Raw genomic sequence first — 20521 nt, forward strand, 5'->3', positions numbered from 1 at the left:
CTTTTTTTCCAAAACCACTTTAAAAAGGATCATTTCTGCGGGGAAGAGACGCCTGCCCTGGTAGGTGGATTTTGGGGGAAAAAAGGGGGGGGGGAGACAAGGAGAGAGGGGGGGTCTTTCTTGATTTGCATCTGTGAGGCTGCGATGGGGAGGGGGCCACCGTTTGGCTGGATCAGGCGAGCGCCAGAGGCAAGAATAAAATGCTTTTTATTTCAAGCAAACAAGGACAGAGGGAAAAAAAAAATATCCGGGCCTGGCTTGGCTGGAGAAGATCTCCACAGCCTGCTTCTCCTACCCACCCACCCACCCAAAAAAAGGAAAAAAAAAAACCCGCCCCCGTCCAGGTTTTTCTTGGGAGAAGCACCAATTGGTGATCACAGCAGTTCACACCCTTTATTTACATCTGGGAAACAAAAACTGGGCTCCGTTTCTTGATCTGGTTTCTGGATTTGGCCTCCTTTCACCACTTGCTGGCCGCTGCTGCCCCACCAAAGCCAGTCAGCTGTGAAGTGGGGGGTGGGCACAGAGAGGGTGTGGCACACACACCCCTCCCTGTGGGCAGAGCACCCACTTTTCTGGCAGGGACGGACACACACACCCCCAAGAGGAAAAACCCCCCCCGCCAGGGCAGAGCATCAGTCCGCAGCCTCCTCCTCCTCCTCCGGCGATTGTGTCCGCCTGGCCTGGCCGGATCTGGGCAGTTCCTTTGGCCCAAAGGGCGGCTCTGGGAGGGGGGGAGGATTGGCGCAGGGGTGAGCCCCACCACAGGGACCCCCCAGACCCCCCACTCAGTCGCTGTCTGAGCCAACAGCCGAGGATCCTTTCCGCTTCCGCTTGGTGGGTTTCGGTTTGGTGTCTTCCTCTTCCTGTGGGTCAGAGAAGGAGGGTGGGGGGGGGGAAATAAACACTGGATGGGAAGGTTCTTGGTGGGTGTGTCACTGGGCAGCCCCCTCCCCAAAATCCAAGCCTCAGAACAAGAACCACAGGGCAAGTTGTAAGGGCCAGGAACAATCTCACATCTAGCTGCCTATTTATTTCCTTCCTACCTTCCTTCCTTCCTTCCTTCCTTCCTTCCTTCCTTCCTTCCTTCCTTCTTCCCTCCCTCCTTCCCTTCTCTATTCCTTTTTTCCTTCCCTTCCCTCCTTCCTTCTGATTCTTCTCTAGTCCTGCCTTCCTCCCCATCTATTCCTTTCTTCCCTTCCTTTCTTCCATCTGTTTCTCTATTCCTTCCTTACTTCCTCCCATTCTCTTCCTTTCCTTTCCTTTTCCTTCCTATTTTCCTTCCCTGATTCCTCCCTCCCTCTGTATCTATATATTCCTTCCTTCCTTCCTTCCTTCCTTCCTTCCTCCCATCCATTCTATTCTCGCTTCCTTTTTTCTTTCCTTCCTTCCTTCCTTCCTTCCTTCCTTCCTTCCTTCCTTCCTCCCATCCATTCTATTCTCGCTTCCTTTTTTCTTTCCTTCCTTCCTTCCTTCCTTCCTTCCTTCCTCCCATCCATTCTATTCTCGCTTCCTTTTTTCTTTCCTTCCTTCCTTCCTTCCTTCCTTCCTTCCTTCCTTCCTTCCTTCCTTCCTTCTCCATCTGTTTTCCTCCCTCCCATTCTCCCCTTCCCTTCCCTCCTTTCTTTCCCTATTCCTTTCTTTCTTGCCCCGGGGCCAGCGGCTCCCTTCTTCCCCAGCCCCTCCCTGCACCCCCAAACTCCCCCCCCCGCTCCAACTCACTGAGGCGCTGCTGGAGGCCGATTCCTCCTCGTTGTTGGGGGGCTGCTGGGCGGCGTTCTTGCGGCTGCGGGGGCTGGAGACGGCCGCCTTCCGTCGGCTCTTGGGCAGCTTGCTGGACGAGTCTTCGTACTCCTCGGCCAGGGAGAAGAGGTCGCTGAACCTGGGGAGGGGGGGGAAAGGGGGTGAGGGGACCAGGTCTCCCCCGGATTCCTGGCTGGGTCCGGCAGGAATGCCCCGACAAGGGTCCTACTCACTTCATCTTGTGGGCTTCGTCACAGCTGCACTGGACGTGTTGCAAGGACTGGAGGATGGGGGGCTGGCTGAAAACTGGAAGAAAAGTGGGGAGGGGGGAGGTCGTGAGAAGGGGGTCATTGCAAAAAAAAAAAATGGGGGTCCTTGGAAGAGCAAGGAGCGTCTGATAGGACGATTAAAGGCCTGGAGGCTAAAACATACGAGGAACGGTTGCAGAAATTGGGACCGTCCGGTTTAATGAAGAGAAGGACCGGGCGGGACGTGATAGCAGCCTTACAATATATTTTTTTTTGGTGGGGGGGACTGCCCCAAAGAAGGGGGTGGTCCACCTCTTCTGCAAAGCACAAGAAGCGACGGATGGCAACCAATCCAAGAGAGAAGCAATCTGGAAGTAAGGAGAAACTTCCTAACGGGGAGGACAATTAGCCTGTGGAACAGCTTGCTACCAGACGTTGTGGGCGCTCCGTCACCGGAGGTTTTCCAGACGAGATTGGACAGCCATTATGTCTGAAAGCAGGTGTAGGTTCCCCTGCTTGAGCCAGGGGGCTGGACTAGATGACCTGGAGGTTTTTAAGAAGAGACTGGACAGCCATTTGCCTGAAATGGTATGAGGTTTCCTGCCTGAGCAGGGGGTTGGACTAGATGACCTCCAAGGTCCCTTCTGACTTACTTATTATTATATTATTATTATTGTTATTGTTGTTGTTGTTGTTGTTGTCATTATTATTATTATTATTATTATTATTATTATTATTATTATTATTATTATTATGCCTCCGAGGTCCCTTCCAGCTCTATTCTGATTATTAATGGGGTGTGGGGTATCCCTGCCATTAAACCCTCCCCCCCCTTTTTTTCTTTTTTTTTCTTTTTGCAGGGAGGAAAAGGCTGGGATTGCAGAACATCCCTCTGGAACAGCGTCTGCCCCCCCAACCCCGAAGTCTCTACGGCCCCCCCCCAGCCTCGACCTACAGCTCTGCTTGGTGTTGGTCAGATTCAGGCGGAGGTTATCCAGATGTTCCAGGATCTGCTCCAGAGTCAACTGGGCCAGTTTGCTGCTGGAGCTGCGAAGGCTGAAAGCAGAGGGGGAGGGGGGGTGGTTAGGAGGACCAGGGAAGCCCCCCCCGCCCCCCTCCAGCGCCTTTTCAAACTGCTCCCTTGCAAAGGAGAAAAGGCTTCGGCGTTTCTTCCCCCACCACCACCACCACCCTTCTTTGCGTCCCTCTTCCCCGCTGGCCGGTTCCGCTTCTTGTTTAGGTGTGTGTAATTTTAGGAAAGAAAGAAAAAAGAATAAAAGCAGGAGAACTTTGGAAAAAGGAAACAAGAGTGAGAAAGGGGCAAAGAAAAGAGATGATAGATAGATAAGATAGATAGATAGATAGATAGATAGATAGATAGATAGATAGATAGATAGACAGACAGACAGAGACAGACAGGTAGGTAGGTAGGTAGGTAGATAGATGATAGAAATGATAGAAAAAGAAAGGAAGGAAGGAAGGAAGGAGATGAGGGAAAAAGAAATGGAAGGAAGGAAGGAAGGAAGGAAGGAAGGAAGGAAGGAAGGAAGGAAGGAAGGAGAAAAAAAGATTTATATTTCTCTTCTCCCCCCCAAAAAAAATAACCACATATTTCCTGATTTCCCCCACGAAGGCCAAGTCTCTAGTCCTCAAGAAGGCACAAGACTAGGTTGAGAGGTGAACAAAGCACGAGACACCACGAGGGGGAGCCAGAGACGGAGAAAACAAAAGCCATTAGATCTCCCTGTTATGTTTCAAACCTCACATTAAAATGTTAACTTAAAAAAAGAGATTAAAAACGCCAGACTCTTTTTAAGTTTAAAAAAGTTTTGCAAGTTTTTTTTTTAATTTAAAAATGCCAGCTTCCGCCTCTGCCTCTTCTACCCACAATCCCTTGCTCTTCCCAAATCCCACCTTTGGCGTTTCCGGGGCAGGCTGTTGTTCTTGATCAGGAGAGATTTGATGTGCTCGATCAGGTGGTTCTCGTGTTTGATGCACCAGTGCCGGAGGATGCTGGTGGTGAACTGGTCGTCCGGGTGACACGGCCGGCTTAGCACCATTTTTACCATTTCCTCCGTCGGCCTGCGGCAAATGGCAGCTTTGATTATGCTTTAATGCCCCTCTGCATCGGAGGTGATGAACCTCTGAATGCCAGGAAATCCCATTTCAATGTATTAATGTACATTTCAAGGGACAGTAAAGTGACTATTCCATTCTATATTATTAACGTCTCTAGAATATAGAAGTCTATTCTATTATTTCTAATTCTATTCTACTTTATCTTACTGATGTCTCTATAGTCTCATTTCTATGAATTCTAATTCTATTTGGTTTTTTATTGGTTTAAATTGTTCTTATTTCTTATATTGTTTAATCCTCTTTTAATTTTTGTATTTATATCTTTTAACTTTTTATTGTCGTGAGCCGCCCTGAGTCCTTAGGGAGAAGGGCGGCATATAAATTTAATAAGCCTAACCTAACCTAACCTAACCTATTCTATTCTATTCCTAAATTCTATTCTATTCTATTCTATTCCTAAATTCTATTCTATTTTCTATTCTACTCTATTCCTAAATTCTATTCTATTCTATTCCTAAATTCTATTCTATTGTATTCTATTCTATTCCTAAATTCTATTCTATATTCTATTCTATTCTATTCCATTCCATTCCATTCTCTCTTTATTCTATTCTATTCTATTCCATTCCATTCCATTCCATTCTCTCTTTATTCTATTCTATTCTTCTATTCTATTCTATTCTATTCTATTCTATTCTATTCTATTCTATTCTATTCTATTCTATTCTATTCCATATTTTCTCTTTCTATTTTATTCTATTCCTATTCCTATTCCTAATTCCATTCCAGTTTCCAGACCCTAGGAAACAAACTGTTGTAACTCAAGGATTGTGCGTAGAAGAAAAAAGTCTGAATTCTGCTAAAAAAATGGATTATTTGCCGCTGTTCCTCAACCACACAGGCGGAGAATTTCAAATACGTACTTTTCCCGTCTCAGCTGCAACAGTAAACAGGATAGGGCCTCGGGGTGTTCTGCAAGGGAAAAAAAAAACAATTTTGGGGGGTAAAATTTTGAATCCAAGCTCGCCAACCTCGAGGCCAAATCAGAGCTGGGAGAATATTTTATTTCATTTTTCTGACGATGCTGGCTGAAAGGAAGCGAAGGGGGAGAAAAAAACAAACATCTGCAAACAGGAAAAGCAGCGAGTGGGGGAAAAAAAAAGAACAGAATCAAATCCTTCAGAGGTTAGTTTATGTACACGCATGCAGGCAGTCCTCAACTTATGACCGTAACTGAGCTTGGGATTACCGTCGCAAGTCGAGAAGGTATCCAGAAACGGACTGTAAGTAGCTCTAGAGAGACCCGTTGTAATTTTGGAAGGGCCACTGAGCGATCCGTCGTAAGCCGAGGACCGCGTGGCTTTCTCTACACAGAGAGGTTACGAAAAATAAAAGCGGCAACTTTGCGTAATAAGGATCCCATTGCTTTTTTTTTCTTTCTTTTTTCTCCCTCCTCCCTTGCTGGGCCAGAGGTTGGCAGCTGGCTTGCACCCTTAGTGGGCTCACCTTTGTACTTGAGGTGCTGCAGGATGGGAATGATGGTCTCCAAGGGAATGTTGTGCGCCAGAAAAAGTTGCCAGGTGCAATATTGCTCAAACGTCTCCCACTCCAAGCTCTGAACTGGAGGGGGGGGGGAGAAAACAAAGAGAAAGGAAGTGAGTTGCTAAAGACTCAAGTTCAACACAAAACACCACAATCTATTCCACACACACACACACACACACAAACACACACACAGATCCCTGTGCTGACCCGGCCCGGCTAAGAATCACACTTTTCCTGGGCTAAGAAGGGACCCCAAAGGATTCTGGGAGTTGAGGTCAGTATTCATTCTTAGTCTGCCGAGATCGCTCCCGCCGGCCACTTGGGGAAAAAGGCCGATGCCCTTCCGGGTGGCTGCAACTCACTCAGAATATTAAGGACCGAATCTTTCCGGAACATCACCAAATTCCCCATCATGACGTGACACACCAGTTCCTGGAGCTGTAAATAAACAAATAAATAAAAAACCCCAAACAAACAGGAAAATGCACCAGGAAGCTGGGCCAAGATGGGTTTTGTAGTTGGTTTTTTTAAAAAAAAAAATCAACGGCCGCTTCTTCCTCCCTTCGGCTCCATCCTCCCTGCCCCGTTTGGGAGGAAGGAGGGCTGTCTTGCGCTCCCTCTCCTCTTCCGGTTGTGGGTCTGTTGTGGGTCTTACCTGAGCGGAGTCAATGACGGCGACAATCATGTTCAACAGCTCCCCGCTTCGGAGGGTCTCGTCGGGGAACTGGAGGGAAGAGAAAGGAAAGGGAGAGTGAGACCCCCGGGGGGGGGGCAGGGGATCGAAGCAGCTGGCCAGGAAAAAACCTTCCATCGCAGAAATTCTGTGTTCTTTGGGGGGGCAGGAAGTGGGGGGGGGAGGGACAGTGTGCTGTTCCCTGGTTTCGGAGACAAAAGGATGTTTATTTTCTTAGCAGGAGGAGGAGGAGGAGGAGGATGGGCAGGAAAAGGAGGAGAGGAGAGGAAAAGCGAAGGAAGGAAGGAAGGAAGGAAGGAAGGAAGGAAGGAAGGAAGGAAGGAAGGAAGGAAGGAAGGAAGGAAGGAAGGAAGGAATTGGGATAAAAGAAAAGGAAGGGGAAGGGGAAGAAAAGGATGGAAAGGAAGACAAGAAGAAGGGGAAGAGGAAGAGGAGGAAGAGGAGGAGGAGGAAGAGAAGAAGGGGAAAAGGGAGAAGAGGAGGAGGAAGAGAAGAAGGAAGAAGGGGAAGAGGAACAAGAGGAGGAAGAGAAGAAGGAAGCAGGGGAAGAGGAACAAGAGGAGGAAGAGAAGAAGGAAGCAGGGCAAGAGGAACAAGAGAAGAAGGAAGCAGGGGAAGAGGAACAAGAGGAGGAAGAGAAGAAGGAAGCAGGGGAAGAGGAACAAGAGGAGGAAGAGAAGAAGGAAGCAGGGGAAGAGGAACAAGAGGAGGAAGAGAAGAAGGAAGAAGGGGAAGAGGAACAAGAGGAGGAAGAGAAGAAGGAAGCAGGGGAAGAGGAACAAGAGGAGGAAGAGAAGAAGGAAGCAGGGGAAGAGGAACAAGAGGAGGAAGAGAAGAAGGAAGAAGGGGGAAGAGGAACAAGAGGAGGAAGAGAAGAAGGAAGCAGGGGAAGAGGAACAAGAGGAGGAAGAGAAGAAGGAAGCAGGGGAAGAGGAACAAGAGCAGGAAGAGAAGAAGGAAGAAGGGGGAAGAGGAACAAGAGGAGGAAGAGAAGAAGGAAGAAGGGGGAAGAGGAACAAGAGGAGGAAGAGAAGAAGGAAGAAGGGGAAGAGGAACAAGAGGAGGAAGAGAAGAAGGAAGCAGGGGAAGAGGAACAAGAGGAGGAAGAGAAGAAGGAAGAAGGGGGAAGAGGAACAAGAGCAGGAAGAGAAGAAGGAAGCAGGGGAAGAGGAACAAGAGGAGGAAGAGAAGAAGGAAGCAGGGGAAGAGGAACAAGAGGAGGAAGAGAAGAAGGAAGAAGGGGAAGAGGAACAAGAGGAGGAAGAGAAGAAGGAAGCAGGGGAAGAGGAACAAGAGGAGGAAGAGAAGAAGGAAGAAAGGGAAAAGGGAGAAGAGAAGAAGGAAGAGGGAGAAGAGGCGGAGGAGGAGGAGGGCCACGATCCAAGCAAGCAGCCTTCCCAAAGCAGGGCAGGCTCGGCTGCCTCCGGCCCTCCCCGGGGAGGGGCTGGGGGAGGGGGGGGGGCGCTCACCTCCGTGTAGATGGAGGGCGTGAGGTAGCAGAGCAGGCGGATGTCGTCCTCCTGGCAGGCCTTCATGTCCATCATCAGGCAGGTGTGCAGGTCCCCCAGCTGCGTGGCCTGGGCGAAGGACTCGTAGAGGCTCATCTTCCCGGCGGCCGCTTTGCTGGGGAGGGGAGGGGGCCGGAGTTGGGGGCCTTCCAGGGACTCCCCCCCCCTGCCTGGGAGGGCAAGTGTCCCCCCCGCCCGCCCGTGGCATCCGCCTCACCTGGCCTTCAGGTAGTAGAGCAGGTGGAAGCCGATCTTGGGCTGCTTCTGGTACAGCTCCGACAGCAGATCCAGCAGGACGGAGAAGCTGCTGTTGTCCTCCTGCATCTGGCAAAGGTTCCTGCAAGCGGGACGGAGCGGATTCACACATGCGAGTGCAAAGCCCCCCCCTCCCCCGGGCGACACGCAGGTTTTCTCCCGCAAGCTTCGGAGGACAGAAGGGAGGAGGAGGAGGAGGAGGAGGAGGAGGAGCAGAGAGTGTCCAGCACAGGGGGAGGCAGTTCGCTCTGGCGGGGAAGGGGCTGGCCTAGAAATCGGAAGGCTGCGAGTTCGAGTCCTGCCTTAAGCGTGAAAGTCGGCTGGCTGGCTCTGGGCCAGGCCTTCTTTCTCAGCCCGGCCCACCTGACAGGGCTGTTGTTGTGGGGAAAATAGGAGGAAGGGCCTCTTATAAAGTAATAAAAGCAGGATTTTTTAAAAAAAAAAAAACAAACCAATGAACGAACGCACAGGAGTCGTCCTACCTAAATATTAAGTAAAGCGGCTTTCCTACGGATTCTTCCAGAGACCTGTGCGGAAATATCAAAGGGAGACAGGGAGAAAGGCTGAGTTTACCCAGGCCACAGAACCCATCTTCCCCACCCCTCTGGCTTTTGACTAAATTAAGCCAGGTTTCAACCCTGGCTTATTCTCAAACCAAGTCAAGAGCACGAGCTGCAAGACGGAGGACGGAGGGACTGTCCCGTTTCCCACACCCACACCCCGTTCGCTTAACTCTTCCGTGACTTCTTCCGGCAAAACCTCCCCGTGGAAGTGAGCTTTGAACAGTTCCCGCAAGCAGGACGCCAGGACGGAGAGTTGCTCCTGGTCAAAATCTTCCTGGGGAAGAAAAGTGGGGTGGGGGGGGGGTGGGGAACGACACACAACACGCAACGGTGAGCGCGCAAAAGGATGGGAGGAAGGAATTAAGCGCGGCTTGATTGGGAAGCGGACGCAAAAATCCTTTGTGGCCACAAAGCAGGGCTTCCGCTGCGATTGCTCCAGGGCAGGGCTAACACGCCAGCCTCCAATTTACTCCCCCTCCCCCAAAAAAAACCATCCCAAACCAGGCCGTGGGAATCCAGAAACCAGCTGTTACCTCCAGGACTTGATCCACAATTTCTTGCATAGCTTCACACTGGGCTTCGGTATCGCTGCAGCCGGACCGGGGGGAAGGAGGAGGGGGAGAAAGGAAAAAAAAAAAAGGAAATTCAAGTTAAACACAGGAAGAGAGATATTGTGTGTGTGTGTGTGTGTGTGTGTCTTTGAGACCCCTGTAAGCTAGATGAGAAAAAAAGCAGCCATCAGTTAAAAAGGCACCCCAAACGGCACGCAAACCTTTTCCAAAAACGGTACAAGAAACATCGTCCCGTATTTAAGCGTTCGCCTTAAAAAACAAAAAACACGTATTTTATCGTTTATACGCTTTCCCCTTCGAAGGTTAGCAGAATCCACCGTGGTCTGAGAAACGGGGTCTCCGCGAGGTGATGGGACGGTCGAGCCGAAATTTAAGTTTAAGGCGACCCAAAGGAGCAGACTTCCTCCCAGACCCAATCCACATACCAAAGGAGAAGGTCTGCAAACAAGAGTTAAGCACTTCCCCCAGAGGAACTGCATGTTCACAAGAACAAACACACCTATACACACACACACACACACACACAAAAACCTCAGATGTCACCCTAGAATCAGCCCGTGACTAGCTCCCCCCTATAGAATAAAGGCAAACTGTTTTGCTTTTAAAAATAAATCTTTCTTTCTTTTCCTCGCTGCTGTCTGCATCTCATTTTCATTTATTCTTGCGTGGCCCCGGCTCGGAACCCCAAATTCTTCTTCTGACGGAACGAGTTCCCCTGACATGCTTGCTTTCTACTTGCAGGGATTTCCCCCCCACACACACACACACACACTCCACGCAGGGGATATTTATTCCTGTTTAAGTTTTATATATAAAAGTCTCTTGAATTGGGAAGATGACACTCAGTAGCTTGGGGATCCGAAGGCCGGCCACCGCAGGAATCCTGGTTTCACAGCAGGAGTCCTGGTTTAACCAAGCTTGCCTTGCCTTCCCCAAATTCCCCCTGCAGAGCTTTTGCAAAAACAAGCCCATTAAAATGCTTAAGTCATACGACAGGCTAAATTAATGGACGGTGCTGGGTCAACAGGCCTTTCCCCCCCCCTCCAACCCGCAACCCAACAGGGAAAGTTGCAAAACTCCAGTTCTGCACAGCTGGATTCCAGAGAGAGAGAGAAACTGAGGTTTGTGCATAGGAGGAGAACAAAAGCCAGCTTGTGCGGGGGGGGGGGGGGGAACGACAGACCCCTTGCAAACCCCATTACTTTTTTTTTTTTAGCCCTTCCAGAGCTGCTGGGGAGGGGGTCTGCCCCACAGGGTGGTGGCGCAATCCAGAGGCTTCAGAGGGACTCCAAAGGAATCTCAGCCTTGGCCAGTGGCTGGCTGGGTTGTAAATTCAGTTGTTAAAAGACACAAGCTGTGTTTTTCCCAAGGGGGCTGGGGGCTGCAATAAGACTCTGGCCTCGGTCAGGCTGGCGTGGCTCAGCTCTGTGGCTGCTGCTGCTGAGTCTGGTTATCTGCTCCGCTCCCCCCACCCACCTACCCACCCACGGCTTTGCACAATGTTTTGCAACACAACTCATCCACCCACAAACCAGAGAACGCCTCCCCGGAGGTCTCCACCATCAGCTGCAAGGTTGGTAAAGAAAAGAATCCGGAGCAGAAATTCAAGAGTAACTGAATAACAGAGCTGGGAAGGGACCTTGGAGGTCGTCTAGTCCAACCCCCTGCTCAGGCAGGAAACCCTGTAACATTCCAGACAAGTGGCTCTCCAGTCTCTTCTTAAAAACCTCCAGGGAAGGAAGGAAGGAAGGAAGGAAGGAAGGAAGGAAGGAAGGAAGGAAGGAAGGAAGGAAGGAAGGAAGGAAGGGTAGAATTACAGAATAACAGAGTGGGAAGGGACCTTGGAGGTCATCTAGTCCAACCCCCTGCTCAGACAGGAAACCCTGTAACATTCCAGACAAATGGCTCTCCGGTCTCTTCTTAAAAACCTCCAGGGATGGAAGGAAGGAAGGAAGGAAGGAAGGAAGGAAGGAAGGAAGGAAGGAAGGAAGGAAGGAAGGAAGGAAGGAAGGGTAGAATTACAGAATAACAGAGTGGGAAGGGACCTTGGAGGTCATCTAGTCCAACCCCCTGCTCAGGCAGGAAACCCTGTAACATTCCAGACAAGTGGCTCTCCAGTCTCTTCTTAAAAACCTCCAGGGATGGATGGATGGAAGGAAGGAAGGAAGGAAGGAAGGAAGGAAGGAAGGAAGGAAGGAAGGAAGGAAGGAAAGAAGGAAGGAAGGAAGGGTAGAATTACAGAATAACAGAGCCGGGAAGGGACCTTGGAGGTCGTCTAGTCCAACCCCCTGCTCAGGCAGGAAACCCTGTAACATTCCAGACAAGTGGCTCTCCAGTCTCTTCCTAAAAACCTCCAGGGATGGAGCACCCACAACTTCTGGAGGCAAGGAGTTCCACTGATGAATTTGTTCTCACTGTCAGGAAATTCCTCCTTAGTTCTAGGTTGCTTCTCTGCTGGATTAGCTTCCATCCTTTGCTTCTTGTCCTGCCTTCCGGCGCTTTGGAGAAATAGCTGGACCCCTTCCGGGGCCCTGGAGGCAAAACCTCCATATACAGGAGCAGGATTCTTAAGCAGCAGGGGTCAAAGAGCCAGAGGAAACAGAAGGAGACCTCGGGGAAGGGGAGGCCAACCTCTCAAGGCCTGGAAGTGAAAAGAAGAGGAGGGGGACGTGCCCCGGGGCCATACCCACCTCCCCTTCTGTAAGAGCAGGATCTTATCCTTGAGGGACTCGTCCAGCTGCTCCAGGAAGGGGGTGATGTCCACCACGGCCTCTTTGATGGGGTGGAAACGGAACTCTCTCTTCTTCCCTGCCAGGAGAGAGAGAAGGGGGGGGGAACAGCTGGGGCTCAACCCCTCCGCACAGCTGCTTTCGCAGGGGCCAATCTGGGAGGCTCACCGGCTCCAGAGGATCCACCTTGCGAGGTTTCGGAAAGGAACCATCTATCATCCATCCACCTCTGTCTCTCTCTCTCTCATCTCTCTCTCTCTCTCTATATATATATATATATATATCCATCCATCCATCCATCCATCTATCTATCTATCTATCTATCTATATCTCTATCTATCTATCTATCTATCTATCTATCTATCTATCATCTATCTATCTATCTATCTCTATATCCACATCTCTATTTTTATCTATCATCTACATCTATCATCTACGTCAATCTATCTACCTACCTACCTACCATCTATATCTATCTATCTATCTATCTATCTATCTATCTATCTATCTATCTATCTATTTTTATCTATCATCTACATCTATCATCTACGTCAATCTATCTACCTACCATCTATATCTATCTATCTATCTATCTATCTATATATTTTTATCTATCATCTACATCTATCATCTACGTCAATCTATCTACCTACCTACCTACCATCTATATCTATCTATCTATCTATCTATCTATCTATCTATCTATCATCTATCTATCTATCTATCTATCATCTATCTATCTATCTATCTCTATATCCACATCTCTATTTTTATCTATCATCTACATCTATCATCTACGTCAATCTATCTACCTACCTACCTACCATCTATATCTATCTATCTATCTATCTATCTATCTATCTATCTATCTATCTATCTATCTATCTATCTATTTTTATCTATCATCTACATCTATCATCTACGTCAATCTATCTACCTACCTACCTACCTATCTATACCAAAATCACGCTTAGTGCCAGGCAGGATGACTGCTGCACACGTTGGCATGTTCAGAGGGAGGGGGAGGGGGAAAATACATCAGCCGGCAGTCATCCGTCCCTCCACCCCAGGGCTCCGGCAGATTCTCTTTTGCACAGACCGGGTTTTGGCGCGCAACCACGATCTGTTGAGCAGCTGGAGGGAAAGCAGCACCAGCTCACCTTTGCTGTTCAGATCTTCCTCGTCGTCACTGAAGGCGGCTTCCGCCTGGTCGTAGCAGCTGTCGTCACGGTCAGACATGTGATTGTCCAGCTCTGCGGCCGCCGGTTCCTCGACTTTGACTGCGGGGCACAAGAGACCGGAGGGATGTCCTCAGTTCCGGCGGGAACTTCATTTCCCAGGATCCCCTGCGGCCGAGCAAGGGGTGCCGATGGCGGGCATGGCGCTGACGGTCCGGTCTTGGGAGAGGGCAGGCTGGAAGGGAGCCCATTTCTCCAGCAGGGACCCCCACCCGCCCACCCACCCTTTGCCAGCAGAAGCTACACAGGCACCTTAAAGCCTTAGGAAGGCCACACACCTGGGATGCTCCATCCAGTTTTGGTCACCACATTACAAAACAGAAGTTGAGACTTTGGGAAAAGCGCAGAGAAGAGCAACTAAGATGGCTAAAGGCCTAAATGTAACGTACGAAGAATGGCTGCAGGATTCGGGAATGGCCAGTCTAGAGAAGAGAAGGACTGGGAGGGGGGACACGATAGCAGCATTCCAGTATTTGAGGGGCTGCCACAAAGAAGGGGGGTCAAATTATTCTCCAAAGCACCAGAAGGCAAGACAAGAATATACACATACAATACATACATACATACATACACATACATACATACATACATATATATATATATATTCTTGTCTTTCTTCTTTTTTTTCTCTTTCTTTCGCTCTTTTAACTTTATATCTCCGGATGGCCCCCGACCTTCGCTCCTTCCGGCGCGATCTCAAAACCTTCTTTTTTGAACAAGCTGGCCTGGTCTGACGGGATGGGGTTGGGTTTTGTATAATTAGTTTTAATTTTTAATATGTATCAATTACTACGGGCATAGTTGTTTAATCACTTTTTAATTTTTTGTATCCTGTTTTTTATTATGTATTGCCCTGTTCACCACCCTGAGTCCTTCGGGAGAAGGGCGGTATACAAATTAAATTATTATTATTATTATTATTATTATTATTATTATTATTATTATTATTATTATTATTATTATTATTATTATTATTAATCTGTTTATCCTTAGTATTTTTATTAAGAAATATAAAAGTATAGAGGGTCTATATGGAAAAAAATGGGATTAAATTCATAAATGTTAATATAGTTGAATGTTGAATTGATTGTTATCTATAAGAATATTTAGAACGTTAAGGGAGAAATGAGTGGCTCTTGTTCTTTATGGCCATTTTCTTCTCTCCTTTTCACATTTACTTATTGACTGGGAAATATAAAGTAGGAGAGGGATTGTATGAAGGGAGGGGAAAAAAATGAAATTCACCAACGAAAACTCAGTTGAGTGTTAAAAAAAGATTGTTATTTGTAAATATATATTTTTTTTGGGGGGGGGGGGGAATAAACTGAAATAAATATAGTGCCAGGACCTACGATAAGGCAACTGAAACGATTTATAAGATTATTGAAACTTTACACTTAACTGTTCTTAAACAAAAATGTTTTAATTTAATGTTTTGCAAAGAACGATTTGTTTGAGATAGGGGAAATCAAATGAAATTGACGGATGGAAGATAAAGACGATAGAAATTAATTGTTAAAAGTTTTATAAATGCCACCCAGACAACGTTCCGTTTCACAATGTTCTATGTTATGTTAAAGAAAAAAAATTCTAATAAAATATATAACAAATTTAAAAAAAGGAGAAAAGCAACCTGGAATTCAGGAGAAACTTCCTAACTGTGAGGACAATTATAATAATAAAATAATAAATAATAAATAATATAATATAATAATAATAATAATAATAATAATAATAAGAAGAAGAAGAAGAAGAAGAAGAAGAAGAAGAAGAAGAAGAAGAAGAAGAAGAAGAAGAAGAAGCAGCAGCAGCAGCCAGTGGAGCTTGCCACCAGAAGTTGTGGGCGCTCCATCACTGGAGGCTTTCATGGAGAGATTGGACAGCTATTTATCTGCGATAGGGACCTTTGGCTGGACTAGAAGACCTCCAAGGTCCCTCCCAGCTCCACTCTGATTGATCTATGCCCCCCCTCTTGGCTGATTCCCAGCAAGACCTCCTGGTCTGGACGGTGGTGGACGCCTCCGCAACATTCTGCTCCAGCATACCTTCGACCGGAGGGGAAGGAGAGGTGCAGAATTCTGGAAACTTGTCTCTAAGCATAGCCCGGAGTTCCCGGTCCAGCTTCGGATTATCGAAAAGAGGAGCCAGGTGTCTGCAGGGGGGGGGAGGGAGGGAGGAAGGAAACAGGACAGGGGGATGGTGAAGATCTCGAAGATCCAAAAAAAAAAAGTGTTCATGTGTTGGACTCTCAAATGGAGCAACCTGCGTGTTCGTTGCAGGTCTCAGGGCAAAGAGGCCTCTATATCCTCCCCCGCCGGTGTCCCCTCTTGGACTCCACTTCCCATCCTCCCCAGCCAGGAGTGGAAAGGAGGAGTCTGGGGGAGGGGGCACCTTTTAAGAAAGAACCGGTTGGCCAGACGTGCCTCTGCTTAAGGAATGGACGCGGAATGGAATTGTGGTTTGGGGCCCGTTTAGCCGAGGAGGCTGGGACGGATCTCCCCGGCCAAGAGTTGGGTCTTTCCACCCCGAGGGGGACAATCTGCATCCCACCCACCCACCCAAAGAATGGGAACGGGGCGGGGGGACCTCCGAATCCAAGGGCCTTACGCCAAGACTCGCTTCTCCACGATGTGGGTGAGGGAGTTGAAGACCCCTTGGCGGACGTGAGCCTCCAGCGCGGGATAAAAATTCGGAATGATCTGGAAGAAGAAATGGGGAGGGGGGATGTGAGGAGGAGGAGGAGGAGGAGAAGGGGGGGGGTTGGCTGCCCAGCAGAGAGCCATCTCCATTGGTCCTGGTGGGGAGGGGGAGGGGAGGCCCTTACCCGACACATGAAGTCCAGCAGAGTAGCCGTGATCGCCGGGTGGGGTTTCATGGAATGGTACATGACGAAGATGGCGGGTTCTGTAAAATTCAAGCGTTAGGAAGGGCCCCCCCCTCCACCAAACGTGGGGAGGTCGATCGGAAACCACACAAAACCACACAAAACCACACGCAACACCCGCGCTCCGGCTGCGGGAGTTCGCAACGCTTGCCCGCTTTTGTTTTAAAATCCCACCAGGCCCGCTCAAACGCAGGCGGTCCTCCAGGTACGGCCTCGGTGGAGCCCAACCGTTTCCGTTGCTAAGAGAGACGGAGTTTTTTAACCCCCTTTTTACGACCTTTCCGGACACGGTCGTTAAGCGAATGGCCAAGACCCCAAGCCTGAAGAGCGGGGGGGGGGGACGACACAAGAGGGGGTGAAGAAAAGATTGGCCCCCTACCGATATTCATGATGCTGTCCTTATCCGGGTTGAAGAACAGCCAGTCGTAAAACAAGGCGAGTTTGGCATTGGAGGCAGCCACGTTGGACTGGAAGGAGAAGAGGGAGGATTTGACGCCGCTCCCAACCCAGAGGAGGTTCCCCGTTGTGCCTCTGTGGGAGTCGCCGTTCTGGCTGCCTTCCGGACAGTTTTGGACCTGGGAAAGCGCCTCTCTTCTCTCTCCTCCCCCCCCCTTTGAGGTTGGGGGGAGGTGACTGTGCCCCTCGATGCCCACCCCCACCCCCCACCGGAAGACAGACTCGCCCGGAACCTCAATGAAAGGGTCACAAACGAATCAAGGAGAGAAGCAACCCGGCATTTAAGGAGGGGGTTCCCTGACAGGGGGGACAATGAACCAGTGGAACTGCCTGCCTCCAGAAGTTGTGGGGGCTCCAACCCTGCAGGTTTTTAAGAAGAGACTGGACAGCCACTTGCGTGACGTGGCATAGCGTCTCCTGCTTGAGCAGAGGGCTGGACTAGATGACCTCTGATGTCCCTTCCCACTCTCTTATTCTGTATCCTGAGCAGGGGGTTGGACTAGAAGACCTCCAAGGTCCCTTTCAACTCTCTTATTCTGTATTCTGAGCAGGGGGTTGGACTAGAAGACCTCCAGGGTCCCTTCCCACTCTCTTATTCTGTATTCTGAGCAGGGGGTTGGACTAGACAACCTCCAGGGTCCCTTCCCATTCTCTTATTCCGTCAACTAAAGAGTCTCAGGCCATTTGCACAGCCCCACCCACAAAGGGGAGGGGCAGCATCTTTAACCAAAGATAAGCCTCAACTGATAGAGGGGGGGCGGCGGTTGTGAGCACCCCCCAAAACCGGGCCACCTCTGGGGAGGCCCGCCGTCAGTCGTCTGGAACAGCCCCAAAGGGAACTCTGGGACTTGTAGTTCCAACGGGTATCGAATCTCCGCGGAAGCTCCTCAAGCCGTGGATGGCTGAGGAGTCGCCGGCTGCGTTAACCGCCATCGATCTCGGTCAAGCCCCAATGCTTGGTCAGCTTACCGTGCAGGTGGTGAGCAGCCAGCCGATGATGGCCCAGCGTGGCAGGATGTCGGAGCTGAGCACCTCGTTGGACGGGTGGACCACCCCGCAGATGTAACGGATGAGGTCGCAACGCAGGGACTGGCTATCCGGGGTGGAGAGATACTGGCGCTGGAACCAGTCTTGGTACCGCTTCTGTTGACCCAAGCGGACCTGGACAGAGAGAAGGAAGACGTTGCCTCGGATCGGAACCCAGCTTGATGCAAGACCCAGGTCCTCAACTTACGACTCATATTTGCTGGCTCGAATTGCAGCGATTCGCTTCAGAACCGTGGCCCCAAAACAAGAAAAAGCTTGTAAAATCATAACCGCCTTACTTAAGCGATGCCGATTCCGGGATATACCAGTGCTGAAGATAAGCAGTCCTCAATTTACGACCACGATGGAGCCCCACCCACCCCCAAGCCCAAATTTAGGCTGCCAAAGTGAGACGTTTGTTAAGCGAGTTTCACCCCGTTTTATTGAGTCAGTTGCCAAGCGTCCGAACGTGGGCCGCAGTGAGGCTGCGACGGCCGTTAAGTGTGAAAAAAACCTCCTAAGTCTCTTTTTTTAAAAGTTGTGGCTGTTGTGGCTGCAGTGCCGTCGTGACGGTCGCTAAGAGAAGCCGAGGACTCCCTGTAAGTTATTAAGGGAGCTGGGCCTGATTTTCAAGCTTCCCCCCACCACACACACACACGAACACACACACACGATTGTTTAAGTGAATCGCGGCAAATAGAGCCAGGAAAAAAATAAAAAATATAAAACAGAAACACGGTACCCGGGAAGTCATAAATAGCAGCTTGGTCTCCATATCCGGGGTGAGACGACAGGCTAGAAATTTCCGGGACGTCCTTGACTGCAGAAGCTGCAACATCCCTGGGGATCGAACACAACGACAAAGGGAAGTGAGAAGTGTACGGGGACCCACAGGCCTGGGAAAAAAACCCCAACACTGTTTTTTCCCATTTTTTCCCCAGGCCTTCCCATCTCTAGCCCCAAGAACTGATGGAAGGGGGCTGAGGCTGTGAGACACACACACAAACACGTACACGGAAGCGTCAGTAGCTCTGGGCAGGCCCGTCGTAACTTGGATCAGTCCCTAAGCGAGCAGCCGTTAAGTCAAGCACCGCCGTAACAGAAGATCTCGGCTCTGCTTCGGAAGTAAGTGTGTGTGTGTGTGTGTGTGTGTGTGTGGAAATCCACGGGGTGCTTTTACCCACCTGTGAACTGGGGACTCAGGGCCTGTGGATTATGGATTATGTCTTTCCAAAGCTGCTCGAACTCCGGAATCCGGGCCACGCTCTGCAGGAGACGCACCAGATCTCGGCCGATCATGAAGCAATCCATAAACTTGGCAAAGGGGAAGAAAAATGGAAAATATAAAACCAAACTCGCCAGCTGTCCAAAGGTCAAGGAGGAGACAACCCAAGGTCTGGCTGCCCACGTGCCAAGCCTTGCCTCCCCCCCCATGCCCTCCCCCAGGGGGGATGCCAAGCCTCCCTTTGAAGATCAAAAGGACCTTCCCGCATTCACAAGGCCGGGAGGGCTGACAAAGGCGCCGCCCGTCAATAAACAAGCCATCAATTCCGAGGTGCCTGGGATGGGGGTGGTGGAGGGGGGGGGGTTTTGAAGACCATCAGTTCAAGGCTCTGGGCAGGGCTTCGGACACAGCCCCCTCGGCCAGCTGAAATTTCAAACCTCTGGGGGTTCAGGGAACAGGCTCTGATCTGTCCGTCCCCCCACCCTCCGCAGAGAGTTGATGCCCCCCCATGAAATACAATAAAACAGGAGTTTCTCATCCTTGGCAATTGGAAGGATTTGAACACCCAGGAATTTTCAGCCAGGCATGCCTTTCCTTTCCTTTCCCCTTTCCTTCCCTCCCCATTCCCTCTGTCCCTTTATTCTTTCCTTCCTTCTTCCCTTCCTCTTCATTTTATGTCTATCTATACCACCTTCCTTCCTTCCTTCCTTCCTTCCTTCCTTCCTTCCTTCCTTCCTCTCACTCTCTTATCTTCTTCCTTCCTGCCTATCATCTATCTGTTTGTTGTTGTTGTTGTTTTTCTCTCTCTCTCTCTCTCTCAAATATATTGTCTGCCCATCTAACCCTGGGCTAACTCTGGGCAGCTTGCCATATTAAAAAAAATAAAACTACATTAAGAGGGTACAACAAAACTATAAAAAATATCCTTTCTCCCTCCTTCCCTCTTTCCTTCCTCCCTCCCTCCCTCCTTCTCTCTCTTCCTCCAAAGCCATTTCTGAGCTTTAAAAAAAAAATCCCCTTTGCCTCTTTCCACCTAATTTCTGAAAGTTTCAACTGAAGGACCGAAGCCAGCCAGCCAGCCAGCCAGGACAGCCCCTTGGGAAAGGGAAGGGAAGGAGCCGGCTGGGGGGGGGAGGGAGAGAGGGAAGCAGACTGCGTGCGAACCTCTGGGGTCTCCTTACCCGGTCTCGGAGCAACGAAATGCAGAAGTCCACCTCCTTTTGACGGAGGGCCTGCAGGGACGGGGAGCCGTGATGGTCCACAATGAGGCGCAGGTAGGTGTAGACCGACATGGCAATCAGCAAGGCACTTTTCAGCACCCAGTCCCTAGAGAGAGAAGGAGCCACAGGGCGTTGCCCTCTGCCCTGACGCCCACACAAGATGTCTTCGCATGGCAATGACGGGACTTCCTCCGTAGTAACTCCTTCCTTCCTTCTCCTTCCTTCGATTCATATCTATCTATCTATCTATCTATCTATCTATCTATCTATCTATCTATCTATCTATCTATCATCATCTCCTTCCCTTCCATCCATTCATCTCTATTTGTATCTATCATCTATCTACCTAATCTATCTTTTCCTTCCTTCAATTCATATCTATCATCTATCTATCCTCTTATCTATCTCCTTCCTTCCTTCCTTCCCTCCCTCCCTTCCCTCCATTCTCTATTTGTATCTATCATCTACCTAATCTATCTTTTCCTTCCTTCCTTCGATTCATATCTATCTATCCTCTCATCTATCTATCTCCTTCC

General features: G+C 49.5%; 1 protein-coding gene across 1 annotated transcript in view; it reads right to left on the minus strand.

Moving 5' to 3' along the window:
* Positions 1-379: 379 nt before the first annotated feature.
* Positions 380-20521, minus strand: part of INTS3 (integrator complex subunit 3) — a 30084-nt gene continuing 9942 nt past the window's right edge. Inside the window, exons 7-30 of the mRNA XM_083374488.1 lie at positions 19947-20091; positions 18725-18854; positions 18283-18380; positions 17484-17675; positions 16438-16525; positions 15999-16078; positions 15782-15873; positions 15220-15326; positions 13097-13216; positions 11898-12015; positions 9169-9223; positions 8806-8909; positions 8555-8599; positions 8035-8154; positions 7779-7932; positions 6271-6339; positions 5978-6053; positions 5577-5690; positions 4994-5042; positions 3906-4073; positions 2947-3047; positions 1977-2049; positions 1723-1882; positions 380-866 (exon numbers count right to left, since the gene is read on the minus strand). Of these exons, the coding sequence (XP_083230614.1) occupies positions 789-866; positions 1723-1882; positions 1977-2049; positions 2947-3047; positions 3906-4073; positions 4994-5042; positions 5577-5690; positions 5978-6053; positions 6271-6339; positions 7779-7932; positions 8035-8154; positions 8555-8599; positions 8806-8909; positions 9169-9223; positions 11898-12015; positions 13097-13216; positions 15220-15326; positions 15782-15873; positions 15999-16078; positions 16438-16525; positions 17484-17675; positions 18283-18380; positions 18725-18854; positions 19947-20091 (2536 nt within the window). The 3' untranslated portion in view covers positions 380-788. The remainder of the gene's footprint in view (positions 867-1722; positions 1883-1976; positions 2050-2946; positions 3048-3905; positions 4074-4993; positions 5043-5576; positions 5691-5977; positions 6054-6270; positions 6340-7778; positions 7933-8034; positions 8155-8554; positions 8600-8805; positions 8910-9168; positions 9224-11897; positions 12016-13096; positions 13217-15219; positions 15327-15781; positions 15874-15998; positions 16079-16437; positions 16526-17483; positions 17676-18282; positions 18381-18724; positions 18855-19946; positions 20092-20521) is intronic.

The sequence above is a fragment of the Vipera ursinii genome (assembly GCF_947247035.1).
Source record: "Vipera ursinii genome assembly, chromosome: 15".
Classification (NCBI taxonomy): Eukaryota; Metazoa; Chordata; class Lepidosauria; order Squamata; family Viperidae; genus Vipera; species Vipera ursinii.